At 45.0% G+C, this 24,043-nt stretch overlaps 1 protein-coding gene across 1 annotated transcript in view; it reads right to left on the bottom strand.

Moving 5' to 3' along the window:
* Nucleotides 1–348: 348 nt before the first annotated feature.
* Nucleotides 349–24,043, bottom strand: part of hspa12a (heat shock protein 12A) — a gene marked incomplete at its 3' end in the record, with an annotated part of 30,371 nt that continues 6,676 nt past the window's right edge. Inside the window, exons 2-12 of the mRNA XM_084470090.1 lie at nucleotides 16,424–16,500; nucleotides 15,511–15,638; nucleotides 12,010–12,196; nucleotides 11,333–11,437; nucleotides 10,954–11,070; nucleotides 7,909–8,080; nucleotides 3,180–3,266; nucleotides 2,270–2,374; nucleotides 1,645–1,903; nucleotides 1,239–1,342; nucleotides 349–980 (exon numbers count right to left, since the gene is read on the bottom strand). Coding sequence (XP_084326216.1) covers nucleotides 349–980; nucleotides 1,239–1,342; nucleotides 1,645–1,903; nucleotides 2,270–2,374; nucleotides 3,180–3,266; nucleotides 7,909–8,080; nucleotides 10,954–11,070; nucleotides 11,333–11,437; nucleotides 12,010–12,196; nucleotides 15,511–15,638; nucleotides 16,424–16,500 — 1,973 coding nt within the window. The remainder of the gene's footprint in view (nucleotides 981–1,238; nucleotides 1,343–1,644; nucleotides 1,904–2,269; nucleotides 2,375–3,179; nucleotides 3,267–7,908; nucleotides 8,081–10,953; nucleotides 11,071–11,332; nucleotides 11,438–12,009; nucleotides 12,197–15,510; nucleotides 15,639–16,423; nucleotides 16,501–24,043) is intronic.

Genomic DNA, 24,043 nt, shown 5'->3' on the forward strand with positions numbered 1-24,043 from the left:
TATGTATGTATGTATGTATGTATGTACGTACGTACGTGTGTATGTGTGTGTGTGTGCGTGTATATATGTGTATGTGTACTGTGTAAGCTGTAAGACGGATCAACTTCTATTCATTTAACTTAAACCTCTCCCCCTGCCCCTCTCTCTTTCCCTCTCCCCCAGCTCCCATCTCTCGCCCCCGTCTCCCTCCCTACTGGCTGAGGAAGTAAATGATGGCCCGCTCCTCTCTTTCTCTCTCCCCCGTCTCCCTCCCTACTGGCTGAGGAAGTAAATGATGGCCCACTCTTCTCTCTCTCTCTCCCTCCCTCTCTGTCTCTCTCCCCCATCTCTCTCCCCTCGTCTCCCTCCCTAGTGGCTGAGGAAGTCAATGCTGGCGCGCACGGTGCGCTGCGTGGCCACGTCCACCGCCATGGCGCGGATCTCCGTGTCCCCGAACTGCATGAGCGTCTGGATCTCCCGGCGGGCGGCGCCACTCTCCGTGCCGCTCACGTCCAGCCGCAGCGTGCCGCACTTGCGCACGCCGGGCTCGCTGATGAAGGCGGCGTTCTCGCGCTCCGAGCAGTACACGTGGATGACGATGACCTGCTGCGTGGGCCGCGCCGGCGTGTAGCTGCGCTTCACCAGCTCGCCCAGCGCCACCGACTGGTCGGCCACGATGAAGGTGTCCAGCACGTCCGTGCACCAGCGCGTGCCGTCCTTCACCAGCAGCTTCTCCGGCGGGTGCTTGCCCTCCACGAAGCGGTTGAGCACGCCCACGCCGTAGGTGAGCGGCGAGCGGCGCACCTTGATGATGCCGGGGTCCAGGCCGAACAGCACCGCCCCCTTCAGGATGGTCAGCCCCACGTCGTGCGGGATGATGATGCGGCTGCGGCCCTGCAGCATGACCTGCACCGCCTGCTGCAGCAGGGGGGACTCGGCGAAGCCCCCCACCAGGAAGAGGAACTTGATGTTGCTCACCTCGGGCCGCTCAAACAGCTCATCTGCAGGGGGAGGGGGGGGGGTGGGGGGGAGAGAAAGGTTTGAAATATGAAATATGCCATTTGGCTTAGAATGCACGGGTGGCTATAAATAGAGAGGACCTCCATTTAATTGGAAGTTGGGATGTTCCTTGACTAATTTCCCTGACGGTTAACTTGACGTTCTGGGGGAGACTAGTTGACTAGTCTAAAAAAAGAAAATCCCTAGAAATCTGTCACAATTGAGCAGAGTGTGTGCATGTGTGTGTGTGTCTGGCTCACTGAGATGCTGGATGATGTGGTCGATGGTGGGCTTGAAGAGGGCATTCATGGCGTCGGGGTTCATCCTCAACATGCCCTGAGAAGACCACTTCACAAAGTCCACACTGAGGAGGAGGAGGAGAACAGGGTTGAGAGGAGGAGGAGGAAGAGGAGGAGAAGAGAGGGCTGTGAAGGAGAGAGGAGCAGTGGACGAGGAGAGGAAAGGAGAGGAGGAAGATAAAGAAGTAAGAGAGAAGAAGAGAGGGTAGCGGAGAAGAGAGGCCGCCAGCTTTAAGGATAATGCAATGACATCATGATCTCCCTGTTCGCCGATGGCCCCACTATGGCCACAATCAAAACCTTCACATCACCATCATGTGGTGTAAAAGGCACACCCAGATACGGACAAAGACACATAGATGCTCACTTGCTCTTGCGCAGCGCATGTTCGACGCTGTGCCCTCTGAACTTCTTGTAGTAGTCGATGAAGGAGAAGGGCAGGTTGATGTTGAGCGGGTTGGTCCGGTCCGGCGCCGCTGCACGCTTGCGGGACTCAAAGGCGATCATGAGGTCCACCCAGGCGGCCGGGCGCTTCACCTTGAACTGGTCCACGAAGTCCTGGCCGAAGATCTTGCACAGCAGCTTCTCAAACTCGTAGTCGATGCCGATGGAGCCGTACGGACCGCCTGGGACCAGGGAGGAAGGATAAGTTGGGAACGATGGGTAAACTAAACCAGGAAAGGGATGATCTCCACTGCAGATGTGATTGGCTGATTTTGATTAAAAGAGTTGAAGGTGAATTGTTTCTTTAAAACGAAGGTTGTTGCTATGTTCTGGTTCAATGGGGAGTTAAAACAGCACATTACTATATACGTGTAGTTATCATTGTTTCACACCAAAGAAGTATAAAAAGCAGATCAATTCCATTGTCAATCAATTCTCTTGTGATTTGTTTGAATTGTGATTCCATGTGCTGGCAGTGATCTCAGTGTGATCCGACTGAGTGGCGTCTTAGTGTGACGTGTAGAAGGCCTGAGCCAAGGCGCTGGTACCTGAGGCCTTGTAGAGCTCCTTCAGGTGTCCCTCTGGGAGACGGATCTGGTGCACCGTCAGGTCAACGGTACCGCCACCGCAGTCCACCACCACATAGCGATCACCTTCACACACAGAAAGCGAAACACATAAAAAATGGTGTACATCTGGAAATTCAACCTTAATCCTGTGTTTTTATTTTTTTAGCACTCCTATAGCAGGTAGCATCAGACAACCAAAGCCTTTCCACCACATGTAGACCAGATGCTGAGAAGCTGCAGATGGATCGCTTGCTAGCGACCTACATCTAAGCCAGAAAGATGGAGAGAGAGGGGGAGGGAGGGAGGGAGGGGGACGGTGTAGGGGAGGAAAGGAAACTATCTGGTCTTCTACTTTAGGGTAAAGTTTCACATTTCATTCAGGTTTCATTATTATAATAAACGCATGCATGTCGTGTCTTCATGGTATTTATTTAGTTAAGCATATATGATTCAAGATGCGTCTCAATTTTGTTTGCCAAATACAAATAATCGATATTAAATTATAATACATCACCTATTTTTTCAAAACAAAAAAGATCTATAAACGGTATGTGTTGGATGTTGGGCCCAAGTGTACTTGTATTGAGTTAAAACGTATTAACAAATCTTTGTGTTACGGCTACATTTGTTTTGATTGACCCCGTGCAGTCACAGGAGTCGTCTTCAACAGTCAACCCACATGCATCCAACAACAACAACAACAATTCCCCCCTTCTCCATCATCCAACATCATCAGTCACGCACACTTTCTAGCATGTAGCAAAGCATAGACAAGCATGGGGACAACATAGAGCGACAGAAGTTACCATGCAATGTAAAACAAAACGTGGGCAAACATTTGTAACGTGCAGAAGCAAAAAGGGGAATAAAAGGAAGGCAAAGACTCTACCTTCCTCCAGCTCCGACCAAAGCTCTCCTATGACATTTTCCACCATAAATGTGCGGCTCTGCCGGTTGCGCCGACCATGCTCCTTCGCTGGTTAATGAGAGACAGAGAGGTCCCCGTAAGTGGGGAGAAACAGAAAGCGTGTGTGAAGCCTTCATTACATTACAATGGAGGGAAGCAGGCGGCTCAGCCAGACAACAACAGCTTGGGTTCTCACTATTCACAGCTTTCATTTTTAATAATAAATATTTCTCAGTCAGTCACAACAGCATCCATATCCCTATCATTAGCTGATCCCGGTCTGGTTAAACGTGTGCTAATAATGAGGGAATGGAGGCTGCACGGCAGTTAGTTGGCATGGAAAATGGTTTATACATACTTAACCCTTGGAAACGTTTTATAAGCCACACTCGTAAGTTGTGGTTGTGTAAGTATTTGCCCTCATCCTCGTTATCTTTGGTCAAAGCAGTTTCAACTAACGTATTGCAGAAAAAGATCACTAGTACCAGAACAATGATTATGGTCGTAAATACATTTGACACTTCATGGCAACCATACCCTATTCTTCCATTGGTGACCTCTATCTGTGGTTACATTTAAAACCGCTGGATATGAAGCTAGGACATATCGCATTGTTGCAGGATATCACGAATACATTGGATTATTTCCACAACCAGTAAAGTGACTGGGTGTGACAGGGCACATGGCCAACGGAGGACTCGGTGGGACAGAATTCTGGGAAAGGTGAAGTCCTGGTCATCACTTAACAGCAGGAAGAAACTTGTTGTCATTGGCTTGTCTACAGCGACAGATGTCGTTATGATCATTTCCTGTAACATGGTGGACCACAATATAAAAGGTGGAAACAAGACGTCCCAGTAAATATTACAACGGTCAGGCTAATGATGTTTGAATAGAATAACCAAACACTCAAACCAAGAGTACAGAACTCATGATATGCAAATAAATGCTTCTGATTGGACAGAATTAGACTAAATTTAGGCCAATTTCCATTTGACAAGCCACATCATCTGGCCTTAATTATTATAGATTTAACATAGAAAAACATTGCTGTTCTTACCATTTGATTTGAGTTTGGTCATAGCCGGAAAATTACGAATAGTCAATAAACTGTTAGATAGCCTTGATGGAGGCTGCTTGGTTTGGAATGACCAGGGGCAAGGTATTGATGGGATTCAATGAGGAAGGGCGTGGGCTGGTTGGAAAGTTCAGCAGCTGGGCAGAACCAAGAGCTTTCCTGTGGAATTCCCACAGAGCACCAGAAGATGTAAATGTATTTGAACTTCCTGGAACACTGGGCGTGAAGCATCAGACCTCATCTTCATCTGCCGCTTTATTTTGAGTTGCGAAAAAGTGTGAAGTTGCCAGGATGTTGGAGTTAGTTAAAACGTGTACTGGATATTATTAAATAAATGAATGTCCTTAATTTGTATTTGTTGAGAAATATTTTTAAAAGTAATGTATTCTTGGGATAATCAAGTCAAAATCAAACAAAAAAAGGATTTAGAGCAAATGTTTGATTGAGATATGTGGTTCATATTCTTACATTTTTAATTCAAGCCTGAATATAAACAGTATGTCCTATAAATCTTCAAGTCGATTCAAACACTGGAAACAGTAATATCATTAAAATAAATGTAAACAGGATTAACTGACACTATCAGTAGTGGGACTTGCTGAATGTAAACCTGTAATCTCATCATTGTTCATACAATCCAATGACCGATAAAGAGAATAGGACTAGTAACAGGACACTGATGGCTGTCCCGGCATAGCAACATTTACTGGTACAAATCTGATCATGCTTCTATTAATAGAGACCATTGAGGCATAAGATGCATGGCTAACGTCAGATTTCAAAGAGGCTGGGACATTACAGAGTCACCATCGACGTAAAATTGTACTTAGTAAAAAATTGTATTTAGTAAATATCAATATCATCCTATTGAGACGTAAATCACATGCTATTTCACTACTAAAAGTTGTTAATTTTACTCAGGGTAGGCACTGTTTAAAGAGAACAGTGCTATGGACCCCAATATAAAGGCACGATTTAAGAGTAACGCTTCATAAGCTTGTGCTGAGAAAAACCGACAATAACATTCCACCAACTATCACCTTGTACCTTGCTCTATTGATCTAAGTGTCCTGACGACTACTGTACTTGGCTTCAGAGGTAGACATTCACCCATGTGAACACAGAGAAAACATTCTAAGGCCACAAAGAAAGACCTGTCAGGTCTGAACCCACTCGTTATTGAACACAAGCCGTTGTTTAAAAGGGAATTGATTCCGATCTAAAAACAGGAATGATAGTATGACCTCCTATCTGAAAGACAGACAATCTCCTTCAAATCAATACCACCTTATCTCTTTCATTTCACCACAAGGGCAACACATGCACAAGATCTAACTGTGTGCAGCATCAGTATAGAATCAATGGTGCTTTTCAAACGTGTTGTGAAAGCCTCAACAGAGGACAATGAACTTTTCCCAGGAGTAACGCTTTGATTGCCTTTAGAAAAGAGATGACATTGACGTTTCTTTAGTGGACACATTTGTTTTGTTCTATTATTGACCAAGTGGCCCCATTGCTCTGACATGAACAAGGAGGAATAATACGCTTATGGTGAGCAGAACATGTTTCAATAATTCAGAGTCTGTATGTACACAATAACCTGTATTGTAAATGATGACATCCCATGCTTATACACTATTAAACCGATGTGGAATATAATAAACAACCAGCTGGGGTATCTAGTACTGGGAACTGAAAAAGTGAGGGCCCTTGAAATAGTATCAGAGTTTCTGCAGAGGATGTTGTAGAATTGCAAAAATAAAGAAAAGGAAAACAACTTGCAAACCCAAACATGTTGAGAATAACTGTGGTGCAAGAACTACCAAAACACACAAAAACAAGTATGCACTAGTTTGCACAAATAACATTTTGGCATGGTCAAACCACAGTAATTACATAGTACCCACTTCTAAATGTGCTTTATAAGCCTAGCTAGCAGGGATTTTCACAAGTAGTTGACTGGTCAACAAGTCGCTGCTGCACTTGCTAGTCGAAAAAAATTCCCCAGAGAAAAGCATTCCGGTCATGATATGAATCGTGAAAGCCTGCAATACACTGAATTAGACCAGTATTTTATTAATGTAATGATCTAACGTTAAACAGCATGTTGTTTCCCAATCATTTATCTAACTAGGCCATTTCATTGGATCTGGTTCACAATCTGCTTTCTGGTCTCCACAGCCCTCTTCAACCCACTCCGTTACTGTGGTCAGGTGTGTTGCCGTTTGCAATCAGTTGGTCTTTTCATTACTGCAATCAAAAACCTTGCTCTACTTAGCTATATAATATTATCAACAGTTAGTTCTGACAAAGTCATTTCATTGGACAAGAGTGTTGCTGCATAGTATAACAGCAGTGGGTCTTTTCTATTCTCTCTGATTTATGATGGTAAATAAACCTACCAGTTGCTACATTCCACTGGGTGGGCTGGTATACTGATCTAGCATATATCAAGGTGGATACCCCCACTTGGGATGTCACCAAGTCACAGGGCATCGTAGTGAAATGGCTTGTAGTGGCCATTTACTCACACCTGGTGGTAAAATAGGGGACATTTGTTTTCTTATTGGAGCCACTAAAGCGATAAATGTACATGATAACAAAGTAGCTGACGTGCGGTAAGGTGTAGACCTACACAAAGTTAGTTGCAAGCTTGTTTGGAGGAAAATGTTTGTGTTGCTTGGAAACAGTCTCAGTCCAGTTGCAGATCTATTTGTGTTGGTGGAGCGAAATAAATGATTAAACAACAAATCATTAACTCTTTGGGCTTGATATCGTAACAAATAAATGGCGCTTGTTGAACTGTTAGCTGTATTAAAACATAAGCAGCCTAAATATAAATCAGGAGGATCATTAGAAGGCATGTTGAGGATTTCAGTCTGTTTCACAGTAAAGAAAGCGTGAACAACCTGATGATATTGAGGCTCCTTATGTCTTCACCTCTAAGTGCGTTGGACTGAACAGTGGCTCACTTGCTCACAGTAATCAGTAAGGTGATGGATCAAATACATCTAATGACGAGCATTGTTATCACGTCTTGACAGACGACTAATTTTGGATGATTATTTAGATTGAAACTTCCAAAGCTAGGCAACTCATAACTACTTGGTCCCTGCCTGACAACCGTCAAATTGGTGCGAGGCTGAACACTTTTCATCCAGGAGAGCCGACTGCAATGAAGTACATTGGAAATGTCATCCTTTTCAGTCTCATTTGAAAACAGGATTTGTTCCAAAACAAAAATTGTATTACGCGTTTCAAATGGTTCTTATAATAAAATCTTTTTTTCATTAATTATTTTCTCATTCACAAAAGGTCAGGTCAGGAAAATGAGGAACATCCAGTCTAGCTAGCATTAGAATAAGCAAATCCAGCTACCTTACAACTACCTTACCTAGCTAGCAAACTATTGGGTGAGCCTAGTTAGCTTACATGTATGTATACCTAGCTAGCCTACAAATATCTTAGCATAGTTTACCTCTGATTAGGTGAGCCTAGCTATTCAACAAATGGGAAAGCTTAGCTATCCTTAAAGTAACAAAGGCTAGCTAGCCTACAAATAGCTATGCTATAGCTAGCCTATGACTAGCGTAGCCTAGCTAGCCTACAGACAGGTACGGGTTCGGGTCCTACCTGGGGTCATCTGTCCCCCTACGTTGTCGGTGGGGCTGTGGCCGTTCTGAGTGGTCCGAGTGCCCAAGTCAATCATCTGGTGGAGGCGGAGCTTGCGGCAGTAGATGGACGCTGCTTCGGGTTCCAGAGCAATGATCAGCTGCTCTGGGTTGTCACGGGTAACCAGGCCAGACTAAACGATGAGCAGGAAACAGAAATCCATTACGGCTTTTTAGAGAAGTCAGGGTTCAGGATTACTTGAAATATTACAAACGTTATTCCAAATGTAAAAGGGGTTTCCATTAAAATCCAGGAGGGGAATCACCAGCCGGGAACCCATGATAAAAAACTATTTACTTACTTTGCCCTTATCATCAGAAAACAAGGACAAAGACCTGTCTTTGTCCTTTGATTGCCATCATATCCATAATGGAAATGCTTAATGGCATATTTAAAATAAATCATTTTAGAATGGTTAAGCAAGAATTTCTGAAGCAATGTCCCAACTGGCTTCCCATACACACATTCACACATCCATTAACAGCAATGCAAGAGTCCCTGTGGCAAGGTAATAATATAACCACCATACTATTATATTCCAACTCATTCATGAAATAATGAACTACAGCTCTCTGACATTGCTTTCATGGTTGTATGTTGATTGTTACCCACACACACACACACACACACACACACACACACACACACACACACACACACACACACACACACACACACACACACACACACACACACACACACACACACACACACACACACACACTCCTGTTATTTCTCAGCTGCTAGCTAGGGTCATCTCGATTTAATAGGCTGCTAATTGGACTGTGAGGACCCCAAAGGAAACCGACTCGGCAAGTCACTCCGTAGAGGTGAAGTGACTCGGTCGTATGTGGACTGCTCCACCGGCAGAGCAGCCGGAGGAGTCGGCATACGACCGAGAGGTCGGAACAATGGAGCGTCGGAGAAATTATATATACCCGAAATGAACTGACAGCTGTCTGCTGAAACATCGCTTTCTCGAATGAGTTTGTTGTTGCTGGTGACGTAAAGAGGTCAACCGGTGGCTCTATTACCACTAGTTGAAATGGGCACAGCGCCACCTATCGTACCGGGGCATGACACGCTTCGGCCAATGAATCGATTTACTCACCGCCATGTATACGTGGACAATTGCAGTTGTCCATTTGAGGAGCATAATCGAGCTATGGCTTTAATCGAATTAAGCTGTGCATGTAAACGTACTGAGTGAGATAAATAGAGAGATGTAGAAAGAGATAGAATGAAAAGAGCGAGCGAGAGAGTATAGGAGTGCACAGCGAGAGAGCGAGAGAGAGAGAGAGAGAATATTCGCCAGGTGGGTGGGATACCAGGTCGCTGGGTCGTAAACATTTACTTAATGCAGAGTCACTGCCGAGAGCCTCCGTTAACCCCCTCTGGGTCTCTCCACCACAGTCCTGTCGTCTCTTCTTCTACACTACCCTCCTTCTACTCCAAATATCCGCTTCTCTCTCCCTTCTTTCCTTCTCCTAATCTCCTTTTCCCCCCTCATCATCATCCGTCTTTGTCTCTTGTTTCCTGTAGTCTCTCTCTCTCTCTCTCTCCCTCTATCGTCCACGTTCTGTAGCCCGTGATCTGCTCCTCTTTTCTCTCTATATCCCATTACAACCCCCCCCTCTCTCAGTCTCTAGTCTAAACCCTCCATCACAACCCCTCCCCCCCGTCGTCCCTCTTTCCTCTCCCTCTCTCCTCACTTGCTCTCTCTCCCTCTCTCATCATTGCTCTCTCTCCCACTCTTTCTCTATTACTCTCCGTCTCCCCCTGCTCTCTCGCCCTCTGTCCCACTGCAGATATCAGGTGACCAGGGCGTCTCTTCCCCCCCCCTCCCCCCCCCCGCCCCCCAGTTCTGTCTACTGTTCTCTGGTGTTATGGTAAAAGCACACACACACACACACACACACACACACACACACACACACACACACACACACACACACACACACACACACACACACACACACACACACACACACACACACACACACACACACACACACACACAGTTTTGTGTTGTTTTTTTTTCACAGTTCCCTGTTGTGTCGTTTTTCGAGCATGGGAGGTCCAGGCGGACGTTATGATCCGGCCACAGCGATCGATGCTGCGATCGTTTGTCTTGTAGTACGTCTGCAGGCAGCGCTCAGCTGATTTAAGAGCCAGTAACTCCCCCAGCGCTCTGCAGGGGAATGCACCTCGCCCTCTGAAACACTCATCAGCCTGCTTTTATTCCTTCCTTTGGTTCATCTCAGTGTCCTTGGGACTAAACCATCGTGGCGTCTCTACAGGGGTCCTGGAGATGAAACGGCTGAGTCACCGCATGCTTCATCGTGTCATAACAGCCCGACAACAGCGAGGGGTTCACCAGAGTACCAGGCTGAGGGAGGATTCACGAATCGTGTGAGCGTGAGACCTGCGTGAGACCTGCAGCCACACCCTGGACAGACTCACACACACCAGGACAGACTCTCACTCACACACACACACACACACACACACACACACACACACACACACACACACACACACACACACACACACACACACACACACACACACACACACACACACACACACACACACACCGGCCATTACATGACATTACATCTCAGTTTTAGTCTCTCTATCTCTCTGTCCTCCACCACACAGTGTAGGTCAAAGCAATGCCAAGTGCATCTGCAGGAGACCGCGCAGGCATGTACCTCCCACCACATTGTTTGCATGCGAGTCTGGATTAATGACTGTTGGACCGATAGCATCTTCACGCTCTCTAACGCGCATCTCTCCCCCTTTCTCCCTCTCTTTTCCCCTCCCCCGCTCTCCCTCCCTGTCTCTGGGAGAGAATTATTGCAGGGAAACTGCACGGTAAGCATTCTTCAGCTGTGTGGGTGTGTGCGTCTGTGTCTGTCTGTGTCTGTGTCTGTGTCTGTGTGTGTGTGTGTGTGTGTGTGTGTGTGTGTGTGTGTGTGTGTGTGTGTGTGTGTGTGTGTGTACCTTGTAGGCCGCCTCCCTCATGAACTGCTTGGCGGGCATCTTCCAGATGGCGGGCACTGTGATGACCCATCTCACGTCGTTGTTGTCGAAGTCTCCGCCCGTCTGGTCGCTCAGCTCCTGAAAACCCATATAGTTTGTGTTAAATCCAGTAACACAAACTATTCATTTAACACAACAACATGTTATATAACACTCCTAAAACTCTTAAAAACATTTATTTTAACCAATAAAAACATTGCGTTTCTATCACATTCAGATCTTCGTTATGACGAAGGTGAAGGTGAAGTCAAGTTTTCAGTGAAACGTTGAGATAGGTAGTGGAGAGAATGATTAGGAGAAGGACAGAACGCAGATCCAGGATCAGTGTGGACGGTTCTACCTTCAGAGCCTGCTCCTTGAAGAAGGCCAAGGCGTATGCAAAGATGTCCAGGGCCTTCACTCTCTTCCCATTGGCTGCCTGGATGTCTGTCTCGGTGGACAGGTTCTGATTGGATTAGGAGAAGAGGGAGGCGTGTAAATTAATAATGTTATGGATAACATGTTAGAGCACTATTTGACGTAAAAATATATATATTTCTGACCCCAGCAGAGTCTTGTGGAAAAAATATCATGGTAGTACTTTCATTCATAATGGTATGGTCACAGGATGTGACCACATTTGGATTTGAATGTGCTTTAATCATGGTAAAGTGCACTCTCGTGAGATTTCTTATTCATTTATGTATTATATATACTGTAGTTCTACATTTCACATGATATTCCCCTCACCAAATTAAACCTTTCTCTCAAGGCTGCCTCCTCCCTTGACCTAGATAGTGTGTGTGTGTGTGTGTGTGTGTGTGTGTGTGTGTGTGTGTGTGTGTGTGTGTGTGTGTGTGTGTGTGTGTGTGTGTGTGTGTGTGTGTGCATGCATGCATGCATGCATGCATGATCCACAGTGCATATAGTATTAGTGCATGTGGTGTGTGTGTGTGTTTGTATGATGTATGAAGGTGAGTGAGTGAGACCAAGATTGAGTGAATGAGTGAGTGAGTGAGTGAGTGAGTGAGGTATTACCGCGGTGGTGTGGAGCTTCATCTTAAACTTCTCCAGGTAGAGCCACTGTTTGGACTCGGACGGGTCGAGGTCGTGGTAGAAGTCGCGCGCCGCGTAGCCAAAGCTGTGGAACTTCCTGTCTGGCATCAGCAGGATGGTGGTCGGGGTCTTCTGATTGGATACGCCGGGGTCGCCACCTTCCCAGCGTCTGATTGGTGGACAGGTGAGAGGGAATACTGAGACAAAGAAGAAGCCACACCCACTGTTGAAAAGACTAAAACGTCTACTAAAGAGGGGGTTTGGTTTTAAAATGAGTTGCAGTCATAGAACCGGACGTCTGGAGACCTCTTCCTTTGACCATACATGAAATGGACTCAGGGCAGTTAAAGACACCTTTGTACCAGCACTGCTTTGTGTTTTTATGCCACGGTCATTTACTGTCTTCGAGTAATACTGCTGTAAAGCACTGTGACATCCTGTCTGTGCTATTTAAATAAACGTTTCTTACTTACTGAGAAAGCAGGATGGATACGACATACCGACAGTTATATGCAGCATTGAAGAAATACAAATTTGAAGCAATCAATATGCTAAGAATATGAGTGTTGTGTATCGTTCTATTCTCTATCTCTATCGTTCTGTTCATTTAAAAATACCCAAATGGCTGTTCTGGTAGTAGAGAAGTTTATTGACTTTCTGTTCGTGCTTTTGCATGTATCAAGTCTGATTAACAGTGACAACACGAGACTCCATTTACAGCATGTACCAACAGAAAACACCTACTCTTAACGTCAGCCTATATTTGGCTGTGACTACAAGGCGATGTCCAGTCTTATAAATGCGTATAAAAAATGTCACTTAAAATGCCTTCTAAATACTCTTTCAAGGATTTCAATTTTTTTGTTTGTTAGTAGAATTCACTCTTGACTATTTAAAAAATACTCAAAAATGCATGCTACAAAGAGTATTTAAATACCCTCCCTCATCCACCAGGTGAAGAGGTAACCATATAGCCCCCCAATGCCCATTGAGAGTAAATCTACTCTTAACATGGTTAGAGGGCATTTGAAATCATGTCAAATCATGTTCCTTAGGAGAAAGGCCATCTCAGCTCCGGTCTCCAGGCTAATTGAGCTAAGCTGCTGCATTTCCTGAATAATGAGGGCCAGCTATTATTGGCGTTCGCCACAATCGTGCTTCTATTATTAGCAAAAGCACATCTCCTTTGGACAGTAGTATCTGCTTAATGTGGGGAGTGTGTGTGAAGCCATGATGGCAGTCATTAAAACATAATTTATAGTCGCCCTGCATGAGCTGCTAGTGCCTGCGCCTAACAAAAAAGTCATCATTGTGGCTATCGTGCATGCTACATATGTCGGTTTGTAATGCGTTGCACACCTCGGAAACGTTTATTAACATGGGAGAATAAAACGTTTTATGTAACAAAACGATTTTATGACTTCAAAAACCCTTTTATATCTGACTTACAAATGAACATGCATACTGTACATTAACCTGGGTAATATGGGCTTGTTAACTGATTTAAAATAATTCCTGGTGTATTGGGTTTGGCATGTCCATTGGAACCTCACTGATAATGAATGATAGTAGTTCCCAAAAGAAAGTGTGGCTGCAGACAAAGACGGGTTTGGGTCAGAAGGTTTCGAGACTGCTCCCCTTAACAGAGTCATTTTTTCTAATGGACGGGCGTTTGGAGAGGACTCAGTCCATGAAAAGCCGTTAGAAACACTTTTTGTTGTGTGTTGTTGTCGTGTTGAAACCTCACAGCCGTCACTGTGGCCATGGGAACAACTATTGGGACAATACTGTCAATACTGCGACACATCCCTGAATACATAATTGAGAAAATATCTAGCTTTGATTCAAAATCTTTCAATGGTTATCAACGTATTTAAATAGATATTTTGAATGCCGGTCAAAATATTTCAATGTATATCAAAGTTAACCAAATTCTTTGGAAGGTTATCAACACTTTTAAACAGTTATCAAAGTCTTAAAAGAAAATTTTAAAAAAAGAAAATCAATGTCCTCCAGAAATACCCTTTACTATTCAGAAGTAAAAGAAACAGTTTCCTAAATCAAGACCATGTGTAACTGCATTTTCTTAACTTTGAGCTCATAATGGTGAAATGTGAAGTGCAGCTGTCTGATAACTGCTTATTCGTCTTTCCAAAAGAAAAGAACGGAATGTGCCGGACCCCACGAGGGGGGGTGGCTGAAACACCTGTCGTCTGATGACATGGGGCTGCTACCTCATGCTATGCTGACCTCCCCCACCCACCCCCCAGCGTGGGTCAGGGGTCGTGGAATTGTTCGGTGGAAGTGCCCAAGAGGGAAGCGCCACTAAAACTCTGTTTCTGATGTCACCTGTTAAGCTGTACCATCTAGCAATCCATGAATCACACCGTTCATCTTGCATGCCATACATCTTCTAGCTCGCTTGTCATCCATTATTCACTGCACCGTTATAAGGATTGTTCTATCCTTCGTCCTAGTACTCCATCTTTATCCATCTCTTCCATCGTTTGGCTGTAAAATAGTATTTCATGACATCGCCACTTGGAGAGAAAGTCAAACAGATCATTGTCAAGCATCCCTAATGAAGCCTACCATGTTATTATGTGGAACGAAAACTAACACTAAAATGCATGAAGGGAAACTAGTAGACATTTGGAAACACTGGGTGTGTATTTGTATTTGTTTTGTTTGAAGGAGTAGTGCAGGCTAAAGCACACAGACCTGCTGTTTGTATCTCTGTGTTAAAACACCGCCTGTAGTGTTAACCAATAGGTCGCCTAGAGCCCCATTGGTTGCCGGGTAACGTTAACAATGATTACACTCGGAGGTCAGAGGTCGTACGCTAGCGAGTCAATGAGGCAGTTAATTGATGGTGGGGCCAAACATGGCTTGAGTCTGACCTTGGACATAAGGGAGGATGAAGTGTGCCATTATGGCTCCATCTGTCTCCACGTACAACACGGTGCACTGGCCTCATGGAGGAAGCTACTGATGGAAGGCCGACTGACATCCCAGGGATCCACAATGGCCGACCCGGAGCCAAAGCTATAATTATAGGCTTCTTCAAGGAGGGCACACTCACTAACCGGTATCCTTAAAGCCCACCTTCAGGCATGTCTGCTTCCTGCTGTTGTCAGCGCATCACAGGTGTGTTTAAATAACTGAACATGAAGTAACCATAGCAGCAACCATAGCACCACAAGGGTGACGGTTGATAGAGGCAAAGAGTTGGAAAGATTGTTGAGTTATTGTTGAGTTAAGATTGTTGAATTAATTATATTTAAATGATAGATTTAGCTTGGAATTTCTGGCCAAAGTGATTATTTTTATCTAGTAAGGTAAGGCTAAATTTAAGTTGAATTAGTTTTAGTAGGGTCGAGGGTCGAGACAGACAGAAACACACAGAGACCGACAGGCATGCTGACCAGTCACAGACGGACAGACGGGCGTAGCGGTTGTCACAGACAGAGACAGACAGATCACCTCATGGTGTGGATGCACTCCGGCTCCTTGGTGAAGGCGTAGGCATAGCCACTGGAGGTGGTGCCGAAGTCGATGGCCACCACCACCACGAAGGAGGGGCCTGAGGGGACCTGGTCCGTGTCCTCCTGCTGGGGGGGGGGGCACACAGAGGGACCGGGTTCAACCCGGTGTAGGGGGGTGGGGAGAAGGGTTATCTCAGGTGGATGTGAGGGTGAGGGTAAAAGGGGTGAGGGTTAAGGCCAAAGTATACTACTCCGTATCCATAATCCGAATCTGTAACTACGGCGACCCTTCGCGCATTCCAAGTTCTCCGTCGGGATGTCGGATACGCAATGCAATTCGCCGCCCGATTGATCTTATATGCTGACTACTAACCATGCAAATAGTGTTGAAAATAAACTTCCAAAGCATTTCAAATCTTATTTGGTGTTTTATTGGTCCTTTAATGTGCAAAGTAAACAATGTACAAAGTAAATTTTGTTAGAGGACCAATCACAGCCCTTGCCGTCTCCGTCCGTCTCCGTTGCCTCAACGGATTGTTAAAAAATATTGGATGCGCACGTAAAGCTACAGAGAGGGTCTCCGACAGGCTCTCCATCATGGGAGAGGGCTCTCCGTGTCTACGTACAGAACATTACGGAGGACTATAAGTCCAACTTCAGGGTGTTTCTCACCTGGATGTGTGAGGGTTAGGGTAAAGGGGTGAGGGTTAGGGTAAAGGGGTGAGGGTTAGGGTAAAGGGGTGAGGGTTAGGCGTTTCTCACCTGGATGTGTAAGGGTTAGGGTAAAGGGGTGAGGGCTAGGCGTTTCTCACCTGGATGTGTGAGGGTTAGGGTAAAGGGGTGAGGGTTAGGCGTTTCTCACCTGGGTGTGTGAGAGTTAGGGTAAAGGGGTAAGGGCTAGCATTTCTCACCTGGATGTGTGAGGGAGACAGAGGGGTGATTCCAGGCTCACCCATACTTTTGGCAGGAGAAGGAGTCGCCATTGCATCTGAAGATGGATAATAAAAAAAACAGAAGACACAAGAAGACCAGATTAACACAGTATCAGATAAACACAGTTCAGCCGAAAAGGCACAAGTGGACCAGATAGACAGGGTCCAGTCCAGAAAATACACATAGCTGTTGACACACATTTTAATCTCGATTTCTGTGTTTTTTGGGTTCCTTTACAAGTGTTGAGAATGACAAATGACAAGGATAAAGGAAAAGGCAGCCAACCGCACAGACACAGACTTATCATATTCATAACTACACAAAATAACATTGGAAAACATTTGTTCATTCGGATATTTTAGAAAATCTGCCGATTTCAGTTTTTTTCACACCCAGGAGGTCAAGAGCCCTGAGATTTGGATTCATCCAGACACATCACTTAAGACTGGCCATACAAAAGTTGGTAAAAGGAGAAATGTCTTCTGAAGAAGGGAATGAGGCATAACACACACACGTGTGAAGATATATAGAGCAGACATTTAGGACCCATTTTCTAGCAATATGAGGATAAATCTTGTGCTTTTCACAATTGTGGCTCCAAAGTGACAATGTGTTTTCCACCCCCCTCTCTTTTGGAACATTTCAGGACAAATGATCAAAGTGATTTCAGCTGAAACTTCGAGTCCATTCAAAACAGGAATAAATGAACCTGTGTCACCTGCCTTTTAAAAGAGAGACACATACAATGACATTTCAATTGAATTAAAGATTAAACCACTCAATTCTTCCCGGGCTCCATCATCTTCATTAGTGGATCTTAATGGCGCTGGCAGAAAGAGGCGCGTCCCACACAACACAACAATCACGGTATTCCCGCCATGTGCAGTAAGTGTCCGGGGGAACGGTCTCGCCGCGGGATGCTGCGTTATCCCTCCCATTTTCCGCAGCGCTCGCTCAACCTCTTTCTGTGGTCCCAGAGCCCCCCGCCGTGCGGATGAGTAGTCTAGGCGCACGTAAATACACTTTACAAGGCAATTACCGCCACAGAATTACCAGACCACCTGTGGTTGGGCTTTATTCGGCCACGACAACCCACACGCCCGTCTGTCCGTCCATCCTCGGATAACGCCCAATCCCAAAAAAAAAGATGAATCAATGAAATAAATAAAATCAACACCATAACAAAACAAAAAAATCCCGCTCGCTCAGCCTTGAGTTTATTCCCCAAACAAAAATTTAATTTGAATAGAGGAGGTCTACAGCAGAATCATCTCGTAAATGAGATTGACATCTCATGTTTCTACCTCTTTGTCAGCGACAAAGATGTCAGATTCTTCCTTTGTGTCGTATTCAGCACCAGCGGTTTGTGCTTGAAAAATGTAATTACCGGGATGTTGTGTTCCAGTAATCAAAGCAAACAGACTTTCAACTTTCAAATTAGTTCTCTTAAAAATAAAAAATAAAACACTTGCAAATGTTCAATAGGACACAAACAACAACATTGAAACATAAAGTCTGATCTCAACACCCTTATTGTGCGATAAGAATGTATACAACACGGTGCGGGTTGGATGTCGGGTATTTGAGGACGGCAACGTTTCTAGTCCCTTAGAGCACATACCAGAAATGGAACATACCCCATTGTGTCCTCTGTGTTTTCTGTCCTGATGAAGGGCCTTCAGCCTCAAAAAGAGATTATCTGAAGTTTTCTTCATTTTAAGACAATGCAGTATGTGTGTGTGTGTGTGTGTGTGTGTGTGTGTGTGTGTGTGTGTGTGTGTGTGTGTGTGTGTGTGTGTGTGTGTGTGTGTGTGTGTGTGTGTGTGTGTTTGTTTATGGGCAGAGTGAAACCATATACAAGGACATATTGAGAGGAAAAGAGGCAGCCTAGAATTAACCTGACTCTCGCCAGATGAATTTCGTTCCGCCTGGCTCCACTCATCCATCTGGGATCACTCCCGTTGGGAGGTATTTGGGGACTACCAGAAAATGGTAGAGCCAATCAGGACCGCCGGGCGGGATTTTTATAGATGTGACGTAGCAAGCGACGTAGAAGTGAGAAGTGACGTAGAAGCGACTGTTTTGATTCAGACAACAATGGCGGCTCGCATCGAGGAAGCAAGCATCACGGGTTGGTTTCGTTGTGAGTGGTTGAAGTAGCACGTCAATAAATATGACAGACAAGTGGTTTATCCAATCATATGCAAGGATTTTTGATAAGGCCCAGCCTTCTAAAGCACCTCTTCAATGGAGCGATCCCAGATGGATGAGTGGAGCTAGGCGGAACGAAATTCATCTGGCGAGAGTCATTATACACACACACACACACACACACACACACACTTTAAGCGAGTCACACTTTATGTGCTCGCACGCCGCATGCACAAACACACTCCAACCGATTACCCAGAGACACACACACACACACACACACACACACACACACACACACACACACACACACACACACACACACACACACACACACACACACACACACACACACACACACACACACACACACACACACACACACACACACACACAAGATCCCACTGTCACAAACATATACAGTGAGGATTTCCTTGGTGATATTCACTTCCTGTCCTGCCTAGCAACCGCAGGGCCGACTGACATCCTGACAGGAAGTGGAGGAATTTATTCTCCTCAGACAGGAAGTCGATCTTCCTGCATTTCTCCAGCGTCCCTGAAAACGTTTTGTCGTCACCATGAAAATCTGTGCACCAGGCCAGGTTACCATGTTTACAATTGGGGTACCGGTCCAGTAACCACGGGAATGGCCAGACCCAAATACAGGTTGAGTTTTGCTGTTGTGTTTACGGCTACACCTTGACACACTTGCATCACGCCAAGTATTTGTATCATCGGTGTTGGGTGAAACTTAAGAAGTCCGATTTATTTCTTTAAACACAAGATGCATTTTGTGTGCAAAGTACAGTATAACAGGATTTTTCTTTTTTTTGGAGAATTGGTCTGCATGCGTGTTTCCTATATACATTTGTATAATTTTTTTTTATATCAAAACAACAGAGAGCAGCTCCCTAATATTTTTACAGAAAAGCTAAATCGTAGGCAGTCTGATGTGTTTTGTCTGACGTCCTTTGTTAGTAACTCAAACAGACTACAGGGACCAAGCAGAGTTTAGGTTAAAAAAACGGTTCCCAACAACACTTTCATCCACCGCCACCTTGAAGCAAAGGAGAATGGAGATATTCTAATAAAGTGGCTGCCATCTTGTCAGTGAACCCCTCCCCACATCACTCTCCTTTATTGAAATCTTAAAAAAAGGAGAGAGAGGGGTAGCTAATCCAATCCATGCTTTTAACCCCTGGCCCCTGAGCACTTCAGGAAGCAATGACATCACCACTGCCACCACCCCTCTCCGTCGCCAAGGCAGCAGACACAGACGGTGGTCTGCACTCCAGGAATGGGGAGAGAGGGCAAGAGAGAGCAAATGAGGAGAGAGCGAGGGAGGAGTGAGATAAAGAGAAGGGAGGGAGATGGAGGGCTGGAGGCCCACAGGCAGTGAATAATAAAAAGGAGTGACAGGAGGGTTTATAATATGACAGAGAGGAAAGTGAGGGAGACTGTCGCCTTCTTCAAATGGTTTACGAAGAGCTCTGCCTTTCTTTTGAGTGTCAATCTTTTTTAAAGGAACAGCTGAAATGTCCAGCTTTTCCAGAATTGAACACCTTGATCGGCGTTTAAACCTTCTTCAATGTCGACAACATTCCCACAGGAGAACAAGTCATATCAGAGTGTGTGTGCAAACATGTGCGTGTGTGGAGTGTGTTGAAGTGTGCATGCATGCGTCTGTGTGTCTAGGTAAACCACAAAAAAACAAAAACAGAGCTGTGTGTGTGTGTGTGTGTGTGTGTGTGTGTGTGTGTGTGTGTGTGTGTGTGTGTGTGTGTGTGTGTGTGTGTGTGTGTGTGTGTGTGTGTGTGTGTGTGGGTGTGTGTGTGTGTGTGTGTGGGGGGGGCATCTAAAAGTGCCACTAATTTGTGTGAGCCGTTTGAAAGAGACTTCTGGAAAATGTTCAAGGACCAACAACAGCGGCTTGTTCCAGGACACACTGGCAGCTCACATGAAGAGCAACCGGGCGGACACAATGAGGGGCCCCACTCAGCACCTACAAAGACCACTGAGGAATCGGGGATACACACATATGAAAACTCTCTCATGTCACACACACACCAACACAGTAACACACACACACACACACACACACACACACACACACACACACACACACACACACACACTCTCCATAAACTCTCTCTCACACTCACCCCCTCCCCACATACACACAAGCAGACCATCAAAGGCCCACATTCATGGTGAGGTTGTGAAGTTAAAGTGAACGTCTCTTTTTCTCTAGGGGAGAACGTCCCATTCCTCCCGGCCAATCACAGGTTCCGTTCAGGTCACTTAACCACACAGCAAGTGGCCTGACACAGGAGAGGGAAAGAGCAAGCGAGAGCGAGAGCGAGAGAGAGCGGGAGAGACTGTAGACAGACAGACTCCAGTTGGCAGTCATCCCATACATACACAGACAATTTCAGCCTTGACAACAGCTGGGGCCACTAGAGAGAGACACACACACAGACCTAATAATTGTTGGTGCTGTAGACCAGAGATACGCTTGATGGTTAAGTGGGATAAATAACCTCTGCGGATAGTGTGTGTGTGCGTGTGTGTATTCCGTTTTTGTTTTATATATGTATTGTCAATTGTATCAGACTCTTCTATCCACACTTACCACAGCGTTTTAGGTAACTTTAAGGAACAGGTAGGGGGTATCTCTCTAACTTATGCCTACAGGTGGACTGTAGACCTTGGGGTAGAAACACAGAAGCCTTCAACCAACACCCTAAGACTGTCCTGTTACTGGGCAAAGGCAGTTCTTAAAGTTTGGCTAGCTTTGTAGATAAGGTTGGAACAGGTGAAGAAAGGGCGGTTACCCGTCTTGTGTGACTGTGTTTACATGAGTACATGTTATCTCATCAGAAGACACCTATTTCTGGTTTGAAAAGAACAAGCAAGCCACTGTGTTACGGGGCACAAATACAATGGTTTAAACAGAAGAAATTATGTAAAAAAAAAGTTTTTCACACAAAAAAAAGAGTGGAAAATAATGAGGAAGAAGCGAGTACACCAGAGCATAACTTCCTGGACCAAAGTGCAGATTTTGACATCTGTCACCAGGAAGACTTAACACCTGCGTCAACTCTAGTAAGTCACTCAGATAAGGAAAAAGTCCTATGGCTACCCAGGAATCATCGGCAACAATGGCACAAGCCCCGGGAAATGGCGGTCCTATGATGTAATGGAGACGACAAGACCTCTAAAAGGGGTTTGTTTGAGCCGGTTGTTGAGTCATTTCTATAAGGAGAAACAAATAAGGAAACGTAAATTAGCACTTTTCTTAGGAAGCAGTGGTGAAGCTACTTGCACCCAGCGGCGCTAGCATGTCGGAAGTTGCGCCGCAACGGATTTACGATCGTTTTTATGTGGGCGGGAAAAAACTAGACAATAAACTGGCCCAGAGTGGCTCTGACGACGGAGTAAGCGTGGCCGAGTACAATGAAGCGGCTGGCAAGAGGAACAAAGAGCAGATATCCAAGGAGGTCGAATGGCGGGAGGAACCGGGAGAAGAGCGTCAGACAATGGACTTCCTTCCTTCTTCTCCGTCTTCCTTCTCTTCTTCTGCGTTGGAGAGGCCGATAACGAGGGCCCGCCAAAACGTCACGCAGAGGTTAAGACCCTTCGTGTCAACATGAACTTGATAAATATAGACCACCATTGTGTTGGACCTGTCACCGCATCACAGACACTGACCTCTAAAACATCAATGGACGATTGTATATTTCACAGCATTTCAAAAACAAATGCGGTCCCATTCAGTCTTCACTCACACCTTTAACTATTAAACTTGCAAAATCGATATCTATCGAGGAGTGATTTACCATTGAAGAAAACACAGAATAAAGTATGATTGTCGTATGCTATGGGAACTAAAAATCCAAGTTTTCACTTGTCTATGTATGTCTACATTAACCCAATCAGATAATTGATATAGCAGACAAAATTAGTGAATGCCCTTATTTCAATCTGAATCCTTCACAACACTTTAGCATCCATTTACTGCGTATTGCAAAAAGTGTTTTCTGTCCAATAGGAATATTGTTTGGAGTTCAAATAAAGTTGTTACCAGTGTGATTGGCAGTTTGATTGGCAAACAAGGACAATTTAGTTTTCAGTTTTCAGTAACACAGATGTAACCAAGATAGAGCGGTGTGGGGAAGGGAAATACATTTCATCCAGTGGGGCTTCCTTGGCTACACTACAGCAGCCCAGCCTTATCACTCCCTTGTGGGGGGTGGGGGGGTGGGAGGTAGGGTGGTAGGTGTGTATCCTATTTACCAGCCGGCTTCAGTCAATCCTCCCACACCTACATGACACTGGCATGTGTACAAACTCCAGAAAAACTATGAAGTGAAGTAAATAAGCAAGTCTGTTTACATACTGTGAATACCGCAGGCTACACATGCAACCAATTATCATCTCATTGGGAGGACACATCACCCTCTCGCTGTGCTTACTCAACCCCAGTAACCCACAACTTAGGTGGGAGTCAACCTTGTACTGAACATGTGGGAGTACATTTCGCCTCTATGTGTTAAAGACGACCAGTGGACAGGCTGACCCGTGTTCCTTATGAGGAGAACGATGAGAGAAAACATCTGCTCGCCTGCAAAACAACCAGTACCTCCTCTGTCCTGAAGATGAAAGTACTTAGTCATCTCAACGTCTCTGTGCCTTCCGTCTTCCTTCTCCCACCCTGGGCTGGTATTACATTAGTAGTGAGATAATTCACTTTGGAAGTGAGATCATATACTGCAGTAGTGTGCGATAATATATTTTGGTAGCGATAACCTAATATTGTTCACTACACACTCTACATATCGTCATATGTGGGCTTCTCTACTCTGCATTCATCAAGTTTCATAGCATTTTATGGTGTATTAACAAATACCTAGCCGTTGTGTGCTCGAACCCCAATATTGGTAGCAAACTCAAAGTCTCACTCAAGAAGAAGTCTCTCCAGAGTTTAGTTGAACAGAGAAGAGCTTGTGTACAGAAAGCATAGCTCAGTGTTAATTAAAAGATTTTGGTGAATGAGAGTTGAGATAGTACAATAGGACGCAGTGTGCAAAATACGGGGGGTCCCGCCCCCCCGATTAACCCATGAGACCCCCTGAAAGCCTCAAAAGCAAAATTTGAAGGGGGTCTCAAATTTCGTCAAAAAAAAAAATATATATATATATTTTATTGTCACTAATGGACATTTAAATGTGTTTAAGCTCACCATGTCCAGTACTCAGAATTTTAAACATTTATTCACAAATATGTTCAATTTTTTGCCAAGCGGAGCCAGCCAGTCCTGTGCATGTATGCAAATTAGCCATGTGCGCCAAACAGAAGAAGGGCCCTATCTTGCGCCCGGCGCAATAGACTTTCTACATCGACGCATATGTCGTTGCTAGTTTGCACCCGGCGCAAAGCTGATTTTC

Source organism: Micromesistius poutassou (genome assembly GCF_964030765.1).
Source record: "Micromesistius poutassou genome assembly, chromosome: 7".
In the NCBI taxonomy this organism is placed as follows: Eukaryota; Metazoa; Chordata; class Actinopteri; order Gadiformes; family Gadidae; genus Micromesistius; species Micromesistius poutassou.